General features: G+C 35.2%; 1 protein-coding gene across 5 annotated transcripts in view; it reads right to left on the bottom strand.

Moving 5' to 3' along the window:
• Positions 1-513: 513 nt before the first annotated feature.
• FGF12 (fibroblast growth factor 12) overlaps positions 514-12,553 on the bottom strand; it is a 615,850-nt gene continuing 603,810 nt past the window's right edge. For all 5 annotated transcript variants that reach the window (XM_019958105.2, XM_019958099.2, XM_070789979.1 and 2 more), the window contains one exon: positions 514-5,945. In XM_019958105.2, the coding sequence (XP_019813664.1) occupies positions 5,827-5,945 (119 nt within the window). In that variant the 3' untranslated portion in view covers positions 514-5,826. The remainder of the gene's footprint in view (positions 5,946-12,553) is intronic.

Below are 12,553 nucleotides of genomic sequence, written 5' to 3'. Positions count from 1 at the left end.
CACAGTGGTTTATTGTATGGGGACCCATGGCTTAAACTGGGCCAGTCAGATTCAAGGAGATGTTTCCTGGGGAACTGTAAGAGAGAATAGGTGATATAAATATTTCATATCTTGCAACTTGTAAAAAGAATTCTGAACTCTGTGTGTGCGTTAGTTGCTCAGTCATATGCAACTCTTTCTGATCCCATGGACTATAGCCTACCAGGCTCCTCTGCCCATGGAATTCTCCAGGCAAGAGTACTGGAGTGGATAGCCATTCCCTTCTCCAGGGGATCTTCTTGATCCAGGGGTCAAACCTGGGTGTCCTGTATTGCAGGCAGGTTCTTTACCAAATTCTTTATCTCTGAACTAGAAGAAGGAAGTTATAAACATGGAGTGGGCAGTTAGAACTACAGACAAATTCAGCATTTGTGGTAATGATGTTGTGATCTCTAGACAAAGGACTAGTGTGGTTTGGGCCTTCTGCTGTGAGCAAGCAGAATTGTCCTAACAGATCCAAAGAGTACAGTGATGAAACATTGAAAAACTTTTAATTTTTATTTCTTTCAACTCAGTCCCCCCACATCTCCTCTGAACATTCATTCTTTGTTTCATTCACAAGGATTTCCGAATTGTGTTTTTTGTTTCTCTATAACTTTTCTTCAAATTATTTCCTCTACTGGTGGGGCCCCTTGGTATCTTTGATTACTCAGTATCTATCCCCTTTCCAACCCCTGTCTTTCATCTATGCTAGATTGTTGCAACATCAGTTGTACATAAAATCTTAATAACTATTGTAGTACTTACATTTGGGTATTACGTTATTTATATGTCTGCCTTTCTTGGATTTTTTGAGATCATAATTTAGTTTATGATCCCTAAACTCAACTAAGGGTCTAGTTAGTAAATTATGAATAAATGAATATGCTCTAAATGGATGTGCTCTAGTTCTTAATTCTCAAAAAGAAAATATTAGGTTTACCACAAGTAGCTTCTAACTTAGAAGGTAATTTCTACTTATAACCAGTGTTCAATAAAAATTTTGACTCATTTTCCATCCATAAATCCAGTTTTGATTTTTTTATAAGACATAGCACTTTTTCAGTGACATATTATAAGATGCATTTTAAAAGGAAAGAGACTTCCCAAATAAATTTAATGTTAGAAAAAAATGTGCAAGTATTTTCTCTGCATGCATACGCATCTCAAGATTTTAATTGCTTTTTACTTCAGGAAGGTTGTGATGTATAAACATTTTACAAATTCGATCTCAAAAAACCAATGATTTGAGTAATCTGTGTTTAATGTAAAAACAAAACATTAATTTGTTTGGTTTCTCATATAATGCGTTTATTAAACATTTCAGTCTCAATAATTTCTTAAGATGTTAACATTTAATGGAGCCTAAAACCCGCTCTATTCATGGGAGTATATTTTGGACTTTTGAACAACTTTAAGAAAAAATTAATGCCACAGTCCTTAGGTTGTGCTTAGAGCAAAGACAAAAAACATCCACTCATTCTTTCCAACTAATAAAATGTCTAATGATGCAGTTTCTACTATGACATTATTTTAAATTTATTATCATTGTGTTAAATATATTTTTGCTTCTGTTACTGAAGCTCAATATATCATCTGTGAACATTAATTTAGATTTTAAATGTTGATTTTTAACTTGGGTTCCAGGAAAATTCCAGAAAAATGAATATCTGCATTTAGCACGTTTTTTCTTGCCCTCAAGTATAAATTTTCAATCTGATATGATTTACCAGGATATCTGTCAGGAAGTACAATTCTTTAAAATCCCTTTTTAGAAATAAAAAATAGCTATTTCTGCATCAAAGAAGGGATTCAGAATTACTGACATTCTGAAGGAGTGTGTGCTTTGATTATTGTTCCCACCTGTTTCTTTTTTATTATAAAGTGGCAACTTATACTACCATTAGAAATATACACTTATATATATGTATATGTATATATATAAAGTTTTGCATTCAAACCTCTTTATCTGTAATTACCTATGACGAAAGAACACAAATCAAATAAAAACTCTATAGAATATATCCTTATTTCAGAAGAATGTGTATATATACACATATATATTTGTAGAACAATCCACTGTTTTGAAGGTGATTTTGATTTATAAAATGCTATTTACAGGTTTATGACAGAGAAGTAACCTCAGCCTTCTTTGATACTAAAATAAGCAGGGGGTTTTTATGCTGGAGTGGGTTTCACCTGGTGCAGATGAAATTGAGCAACATCATGGAAAACCTTCTTGGAGCGTGACCTTAGAGATGAAGCCTTGAAGGTGAAATAATAGATTTTCTATTTCTGGGTTCACGTTGAAAAAATTAACTGTTGATGTAGTCATGCTTCTCCACCAGGGAATTATTGGTCCCAAATTAGGACTGTCAAACTTTTCAACTCACAGTAAGATTCTTCATCCTTAACTTTTGTCTTAATACTCTCATCTCTTGTAGTGGTACCGCAGAACCACTCATCTGCATGGAATACCTATCAAGAGCATTGTCATTTTCTTTAGTAGAACAATTTTTCTAACAGCTATCTAGATTAGAATGAGGCCCATAAAGCATCATTATTTGTGTCAAATTAATGTCTTTTTATTGTGCTAATCCATAATAACTGAAAATGTGCTATGAAATTCATATGCAAAATTCAAAACTCAAACTATTACCATGATCAAGGATAAGTTGACTTGCTGTCCTCCAGTTTCCTGAAGCACAAAATCTCTGAGTTAGCCGAGGGAACTTCAGCACCATTTTGTTTCTATAGCTCAGACTTCTAGCTTAATCATTAGTAAGGTATATTGGCCAGAAAACTACTTTGTGAGATTCTCAAAAGTTTTGTTTTCATTCTTAAGCCCACTGATTTTGAAACATGTTATCAATACAATAAGGACTCAGAATAAGCACATTTTACCTTATACTTACATAGTCAATTACAAAGCTTTTGAAAGTCATAATTTTCTTGAGACTATCCCAATGCATTTAAGAAAAAAAAAAAAAAAAACAAGTTTAATTATAGGAGAATAAGTAATGGGTGAATTGAGACCCAGAAATTGGACGATGAAAATCAAGATAATTATTTTGCATAAACCTGAAAAGCAAACTATTTAAAATGGCTCATATTTTTGGAGGGAATAGAATAATAATATGTATATATTTGGTAATATTTAAAAAACCTAGATAATGAATACTGAATTCTTCTATTAAAGGCTTTACATACTTAAAAAAATAAGCAGCAGGTAGGCAAAAGTTCACCCTGTGCTCTAAACCATAGCTTTTGTCAGGTTAATCTGTTAAAGAACTTGAGATTTTCAACAATTTATTTTCTGAAACTAAGTATAACTTAACAAAGCCAATCTCCAAATGTTTCACCATGGTGAGCATTTGCTTAAATGATATGGAGAAACACAAAATACAAATTGGGTAGTTAGAACTGTCTCCAGTGCTTTCAGAAAGGGGGAAGCTGTGCATCCAGACGTGAAATGATAAACAGCCATTGTAAATAAAGGGAAGAATTTTGTTGGAGATTCATCTCTCTATCATATTCTCCATAATATCGAACTAGATAAGATATATTCTATCATGAAATCGTCAGTGTAATTGAGAACACTTTGTGAAACTGTCAACTGTGTCACTTGTAAGCTTGTGATGTGTGTATATGTGTGGATGTGTGGATGACCAAAAAGCTCAAGTCATTTTATGCTAAATGAGCCTGGGAGCCATTTTGTAGAAGCTTCCTTTTTATTTTTTCAAAAAAAATAATAAGACTTTGTGCTTATAATTTGATTGGTCCTGGAAGTGACAGGTGTGTTTATAATCAAGTTGAATCAAGAGTGACAAGGAGAAATAGAACTAGAGCTGTATTTCTTTTTACAAGGGCATTCTTTTCCTAGAAGAATAACATTCTTTTATTTAATTTAAATGTCTTTATTTCTTACTTTTCAAATATTTTGATTAAACAAATATCCCTTGCAGACGTGTGTTCAAAATCCTTGCCGAGATGCATAACTTTTATTCTTTGCAACTGATTACACGAATTCCTTCATTTCATTTTCTGCTCACCTCCTGATAAGAGAAATAGAATACTTGGTGAAGGACACCGACCACTAATGATTGTGTGGAGTGAGGGAAATTACAGTGACTTTGAAAGAATACAGCAACCAATGACAAGGTCATTAAAGTGAGGGCCTAGAGATTCTGCAAAGTGTATATTTTAGGGAGTATTTGGAACAATACATGCTGGACGGAAGAGCTATAGGAGAAGTAACATGCTAAGTCTTCTCATTGATAACATCCATAAATCTGCATATATTTTTTAACATTCTGTTTTGTTTTGTTTTGATTTGGATGTCTCTACACCATTCCTGATTTGTAGGACCAAGAAGATCTATTTTTTCCCCAAGGCAATTGTATTCATTTCTTCTCTAACATTTCAGTATTCCTAAATATGCATTTGCCTAGTCTTACAGTTATTTTTTTTTTATTACTTTAAGTCACTCACACAAGTCGGAACCATGGCTGTTAATTCAGTATTATTTCTCAATGGCCCTTGAAAATCCAGGGTATAACATTTTCCTTCTGTGTTCTAGGAGACAGACTTATTTTCAATTAGATTTATAAATGAGGCTATCTAGCAACAAACAGTTTACTGGCTTCATAAGATAGTAAGTTAAGAATTTCACAGCCATGCCTCCCAATTCCTTGGTGAAGTTTGGAAAATGCTACATACAAGAAAACTTAGTAAGGTACAAAGGCAAATATTGATACAGCTTGCTTGCACCAACTTCTTAGGATTTATTTCCTTATGTAAAACACCTTTTCTTTCTTTTCTGCTGCAAGAAATGGTATAAAACTCTCTTCTAACACAGCTAGACATTTACCTACACTCTTAAAGGTGTCCACAAAGTAAAAAAACAAAAAAATCAGATCAAATGGTAAAACCACATAAGTTACATATCACTGCCAAGGCATGGAAACAACAAAGAATTTCCTAAAAGTTACTTCAATCTTAAAACAATAAATTTTTTTCTAAGTGACTAAATAAAAAAAAATGAGCTCCTGAATTAATACTTTTGAAAAAAATATGATAATCTTCTAGGAGAATCTGAAACTCTTGTTAGGAAGGAATGAAATCAGGTAATAGCACTAAATTCAACATATGACAATCCTTTGCATAAAACAATCTTAAATATTGATTTCAGGAATAAAATTTTAAAATAAAATTTTTCTTGATGTTAAATGATTCCTGGCTATATACCTTATAGGCACTAGAAGAATCTGTACTTCATACATGTTCAATGTTATGGTAAAAAAAAATCCTGGAAACAGACTGCAATTTTGTGTCAATTCCAAATGCCCAAAGAAAATACAAATTCAAAACACACATCACAGCATTATCCAGAGTTTAAGCCATTTAGGATATTACATCAATTTGTAAGTTCAATTCTCCAAAACCCTTTTCTTTAAGGTAATGACTTTATTTCATGTTTATTATATTTATGTCTTCATTACAATTAGTCCTCTATTAATAACAACACAGTTTATTTTAATGCTTGTGGAGTCTTGATTATTTTTTCCTCTGCTTTTAGGTGTGCTAATCTTTGTGCATGTGCATTTTCTACCACATTGCAACAGGCAAGCTTTGGTTCAATTTTCTTGTCCTACACAAAGGAAGATTTTGAGTGCAGAATCTTAGCCACTAGGTCCTGGGTTGCCATTTTATTTTCCTCTCCTTGGGTGGATTTATTGGAAGGAAATGGGTAAAGGGCAGGGGGAGAAAGGGAAGGGATGAGAGAGGGACGAAGGGAAGAGTTCTCAGCTATGTTGAATCTTGATTCACAACTTTGCCTCCATTCATGGTCGGTGTTCCAGAACTTTTCCTTGAACGCCCTTGTTTTTCTCCAATTTCATGTAGTGATGGCTCTCTGTACATACACACTGGAAGGCAAAAATCACATTAATTATTCACAACAATAGTGGACACCAAATTCAGCCTCAATAAACATCTCAGATTTGATTTTATTTAGTGTTCACTCTCATCACTAGCTCTTTTTCTTCCATGAAAACGAGTCTTAACTTAAAATATTTAATGGATACACAATTTTCTTCTAGTTCTATCAGTCACACCCTTTTAAGTCTCCCAGAGCTGCAGACATATAAGTGGTTTCTGTTTCCTTATAGATAAGGCTTAATAAGTTTTTGCTGTCTACTAACCTATGTAACAGGATTTTTATCTAGAGTTAGAGGAGACATCAGGAGTATAACATTTAAAGGGAGGAAAGAGATACCTTGTTTTTCAGACTTTAGTCTGTAATCTAGTTCTGGTAGGGAAAAAAAAAAAAACCTCTTATTTACATGATCTTTTAATCTTTACCTTACTACAAGAAATATGATACTGTTGTATCAATTGAAATTTTAGTGCCAAGTTTCAGGGTATCCTATATAAGAAATGATAATAGGAGACAGAGCAGAGAAGAAAAAAACAACACAGTTTTTCCAATTTCTTCATATTTCCCTCACCTAAGGTAATGAACAGTCTGTGGCTTCTTAGTTATTCATCAATAGGAAATATGATTATGCAACCTTGAGATTTCAGTTTGCATCTATATAAAACAGTTCTTTTTATCGTCTATTGTTTTGTCTGGCTCTAAAGCTCAGTCATCTTTGAATTATCGCAGATCTTGCTAGATTACTGCATAGAAAGAACAATGTTTTTCAATTCACAGTTACTCTTGTAAGATAGTATCTATCAGCATATTGAGTACATTAAAACAGATTCATTTTACTGTTGTGAGACAAATGTGACTGTATATGAGCATATGAAATATTTACTTAAATATCAAGAGATAGTTTCATCCTTGACTTGAACAACAATTGCATACCCCTATCTGTTGAATCGGAGAAGGCAATGGCACCCCACTCCAGTACTCTTGCCTGGAAAATCCCATGGACAGAGGAACCTGGTAGGCTGCAGTCCATGGGGTTGCTGAGAGTCGGACACGACTGAGCAACTTCACTTTCACTTTTCACTTTCATGTATTGGAGAAGGAGATGGCAACCCACTCCAGTGTTCTTGCCTGGAGAATCCCAGGGACGGGGGAGCCTGGTGGGCTGCTGTCTATGGGGTCACACAGAGTCGGACACGACTGAAGTGACTTAGCATAGCATCTGTTGAATAATCACTACAATACCTTGGCCATCTGAATGTTATTTCCAATCAAATTGCTTCTTCCTATAGGCTTTGCCCTGGGACTAGAAACCTGAGCATGGCCATGAATAAATAGATGTTGTATGGTGGTTAAGAGCACCCATTTGGGAGACACACTGTCTGGTCCACTTCCACACTTAGCCACTTTCTAGCTCTGTCCAATCGGACACCTAGTAAGCATCTAAAGATGTATAAGAAAAATGAAGAAGCTGATCTCTTCATGAAAATTCTGAATAAAAGATTTCAGAGAACACAGTGATAAACTGTTTCTACTGAAGATACATTCTAAATACAAAACTAAATTAAGAGAGTTAAGAGACAAGTAAGTTTCTCCTCAGACTAGTTCAATGATGAGGAGATAGGTTTCTTGCAACATCTCAGTAGGAGGGCTTCTTAAATGTTCATGTGCATTTGAATCACATAGGGGTATTATTAAAATGCAAATTCTGATTCAGAAGATCTATAATGGGCTTAGATTCTGCATTTTTAGTAAGTGCCCAGGTGATGCTGATGCTAGCAAAATCTGAACCACACTGAGGTTAGTATAAAATATATATAAAAGCATGTTGATTCAGTATATCATACACAAGTATTATATAGATTTTAAAATGAGATTTTAAAATATTTTAGTTACTGTACTGAATGACCCCTCCAATATCCTCAAAGGACTAACTACCTTTGGCCTCACTAGCAAAGTGTACAGAGGAAATTAGTTTAGAAAGAATAGATCCTGTAATTTTCAGATAGTACCAGTAGGTAATTCAAGAGTCTGTTTCTTTTACAAAAGGCAGAAGATCCTTGTGTAAGATTCTATTGAAATCTTGAAATTCTTCAAGCCTAATGTCTCTTACATATATTTCTGTTATAGGGAAAGTGTCAAAATCCCCCAAACTAAATAATATGTTTATGTGTGCAAAATATATAACCATGTGTTTATAACTGGTTAGTGCACATGGGAATCCAGAAGATGTAATGAAGTGATTGGACTGGAAAGCAATTTATATGATGCCATAAAGCAGTTTTTCCCTACTCTGTCACCTAATCAGCTGTGAAAATCCCCAAACCTGACCTGGGGCTTCCCAGGTGGTGGAAGTGGTAAAGTATCCACCTACTAATGCTTCCCTGGTGGCTCAGATGGTAAAGAATCCTCCTGTAATGCACGAGACATGGGTTTGATCCCTGGGTTGGGAAGATCCCCTGGAGGAAGGCATGACCACCCACTCCAGTATTCTTGCCTAGAGAATTCCCATGGACAGAGGAGCCCAGTGGGTACGGTCCATAGGGTCACAAAGAGTGGAATACAACGGAGTGACTAAGCACACAGCACAGCTAATGCAGGAGACGCAATTGATCCCTGGGTCAGAAAGATCCTGGAGAAGGAAATGGGAATCCACTCCAGTATTTCCTGCCCAGAAAATTCCATGGACAGAGGAGCCTGGCGCCCTACAGTCCATGTGGTCACAAAGACTATGGACTGCTAAATCAGTCTCAAAGAATGAAAACATCTAATAAATTATAAACAATAGATTTTTGGCATGCAAATTTCTAAACTTCAGTTTAGAGACACAAAGAATATTACTCTTAATTTCCATTAAATAATATATTTTATAATTTTTGTGCTTGAATTTCTTAGTGTTGTAATTTCTTTTTAAAGTTTCCTTCTGGCATAGACTCTACCCAAGACATTTGTTTTTAACTTTTATCTTTTTTTGCTATTTCCCACTTACATATAAAATACCTAAGTTGTGACAACACAAAAGGTTGCCATTATAATTATCATTGCAAATAACTTTACTAATAATGTAATCCTGCTGGCCATCCAAGTAACAAGTCCCCAGAGTTTTCCAAGTTGGCATCTAAACTTTTTCAATTTCTAAAACAGTAAAAGTCACCAGTGTCATAGCAAAGTGTGCAACTTTCTCTTTTTTAAGGACAATTCAATCACAAATTTTCCTTTTTTTCCATTAAATGAAGTAGTAAAATTCCAGGTTTGAAAAAAACTGTTCAAACTAGCTGGAAAATTAAGAGTAATAAAACAAACAGATTTCAGTTAATTTCTTGGGCTTCAATTTTCATTGTTACTTTCAGGCTCTCAGATTCCAGTCAAGGGGTATAAATCTCAATCAAATTTTAGAATTAAAAGGTAATTAAATGAATATGATCTAATTAGAAAGCCAAGAAAGAAACAAAACACTTCTCCTCCCAATATAACTTTCTTTGATAGTTGTATCAACACTCCATAACTGTGCTATTCTGTCTGAAAGGTACATAATAAAATGATGACACAGAATACAAGAAGAAAACAAAGCATAACTGTACTATAAAGTGCATTATGTGTCCAAAATATAAACCAAAATTACTGTAATGTATACAATAATCACAATGATAATCTCTAAAATTTGCATGCCAAAAATACATTGTATATATTTTTTTAGATTTTTTTTAATACTTTCAGACTGATTTACCAGTCCATATTCAGGTGATGAAATTCCAGCAGGGCTATTTAAAACCCTAAAAGATGATGCTATCAAATATGCAAATTTGGAGAGGCCAGCAGTGGCCACAAGACTGGAAAAGGTCAATCCTCATCCCAATTCCCAAGAAGGGCAATACTAAAGAATGTTCAAACCACCAGACAATTATATTCATCTTCCATGCTAGTATGGTTATGCTCAAAATCCTCCAAGCTAGGCTTCAGGATTACATGAAGAGAACTTCCAGATGTTCACGTTGGGTTTAGAAAAGGCAGAGGAACCAGGGATCAAATTGCCAACATTTGTTGGATCACAGAGAAAGCAAGGGAATTCCAGAAAAACATCTACTTCTGTTTCATTGACTACACAAAAGCCTTTGACTGTGTGGATCATAACAAACTGTGGAAAACTCTTATAAGAGATGGGAATACCAGACCATCTTACTTGTCTCCTGAGAAACCTGTATGTGGGTCAAGAAGCAACAGTTAGAACCCTGTACGGAACAACTGACTGGTTCAGGATTGAGAAAGGAGTACAATAGGCTGTTTATTGTCACCCTGTTTATTTAACTTATACGCAGAGCACATCATGCCAAATGCTGGCTGGGTGAGTTAAAAGCTGGAACCTAGATTGCTGGGAGAAATATCAACACCTCAGATATACAGATGATACCACTCTAAAGGCAGAAAGCAAAGAGAAACTAAAGAGCCTCTTAATGAGGGTGAAGGAAGACAGTGAAAAAGCCAGTTTAAAACTCAATATTAAGAAAAAACTAAGATCTCGGCATCCAATCCCATCACTTTATGGCAAATAGAAGGAAAAAAGGTGGAAGCAGTGACAGATTTCCTCTTCCTGGGATCTAAAATCACTGCAGATGGTGACTGTAGCCATGGTATTAGAACATAATTGCTTCTTGGCAGGAAAGCTATGACAAACCTAGACTGTGTTAAAAAGCAAAGACATCACTTTGCTGACAAATGTCCACATAGTCAAGGCTATAGTCTTTCCAGTAGTCATGTGCAAATGTGCGAGCTGGACAGTAAAGAAAGCAGAGTGCTGAAGAACTAATGCTTTCAAACTTTGGTACTGGAGAAGACTCTTGAAAGTCCCTCGGAAAGCAGGGAGATCAAACCAGTCAGTCTTAAAGGATATCAACCCTGACTGACGCTGAAGTTAAAGCTCCAATACTTTTGGCCGCCTGATGTGAAGAGCTGATTCAGTGGGAAAGACCCTGATGTGGGAAAGATTGAAGGCAGAAGGAGGCGAGGGTGACAATGATGAGATAGTTGGATGGCATCACCAATTCAATGGATGTGAATTTGGGCAAACTCTGGGAGATGGTGAGGGACAAGGAAGCCTGGTGTGCTGCAGTCCATGATGCAGAGTCAGACACAACTTGGGGACTGAACAACAAGAAGTCAGTCTTACTCTTTGCAACCACATAGACTGTAGCCCACCGGGCTCCTCTGTTCACGGAATTAATCCCTTCAATAAACCTATTATTTCAGAGTCTTCAAAGCCATTTATTTATTTTCATAGTCAAAGTGTCTTTAAATGAATTGTAACAACAGACAGAATTTTACATTTAACCCTAACTGGGATTAACTGACTTCTCAGTCTGAATGATCACAGAGGGATGAGATTCTCGTATAGAACCCAAGCTGGCATTTGATTGTGAAGATTTTCCTGGATCTTGCTGGAAAGTACCAAAACCTGCCCAGGTGGAAATTCAAAGCCATTTTAAATTGACCAACTAAATATAATAACCAGGTGAATAAAGTAGGTGAGAAATTCCTATCCTCATTTTTTAAATATGAAAGAAATTAAGTGACTTCCCTAAAATCAGATGGTGAATAGTAGCAGAGCCAAATGAAAGTGTAGGATTTCAAAGTCCTAATCAAAATTTCTTAATAAAAGCACAAAAACAATTAATCAAATAAGTGATGCAAGTAATTGTCTTATACCAGACAATTTTAAAGCTATTTCCATACATTAATCTAGATCCAAGCTGGCCTCATTTCTACTAAATATCCCTAATGTCATCAAAAAATGGAAATGAAAACAAATTCAGGATGCCTATTTAAAAAAAAATAGGTAATGAGTGTTGCCAAGTAGGTGGAGGAACTGGAAGCACTGTACACTGATGGAAGGAATTTAAAATGGACAGCCACTGTGAAAAACTATACAATGATTTGCTCAAAAAATCAAGCATAGAATTACCGTATGATCCAGATATGTCACTTCTGGATATACACCCAAGAGAAATAAAAGCAAGGGTGTGAATAGTATTTACACAGCCATGTTCATAAAAGCATTACTTGCAATAGTGAAAAGGTACGAGCACCTTTGGTTGGTTGAACCAATGAACAGATACACAAAATGTGGTATCTGCATACAATAAAATATCGTCCAACTTAAAAAGGAAGCAAATCCTAACACAAGCGTGGATGAACCTTGAGGACCTAAAGACAAAATGAAATAATAAGCCACAGGGGAAGCCTAAGCTAGGTATGAAAGGAAACATATTTTATGATTTTACTTATGTGGGATATCTAGAGTAGTCAGATTAATAAAGCCAGAACATAGAATGGTGGTTTCCAGGGACTAAGGGAAGGAAGTATGCGAGAAATACTTAATGGGTACAGTGTTTCAGTTGGGGAAGAAGAAAAAATTTTAGGGATGGATGGTAGTGATGGCTGCAAAACACAGAAATGTACTCAATGGCACTGAAATGTACTCTTAAATTGGTTAAAATGGCAAATTTCATGTTGTGTGTATTTACACAACATACTTAAGAATTACACATAATTTCCAAAACTCACACACAGAAACAAACACCTTACATGTAAGCTGTAAACAAAGAA

This window comes from Bos indicus, chromosome 1, assembly GCF_029378745.1.
Source record: "Bos indicus isolate NIAB-ARS_2022 breed Sahiwal x Tharparkar chromosome 1, NIAB-ARS_B.indTharparkar_mat_pri_1.0, whole genome shotgun sequence".
Lineage (NCBI taxonomy): Eukaryota > Metazoa > Chordata > Mammalia > Artiodactyla > Bovidae > Bos > Bos indicus.
Note: the sequence above shows the minus strand (reverse complement) of the source record. Positions and strands in the feature narration are given on the sequence as shown.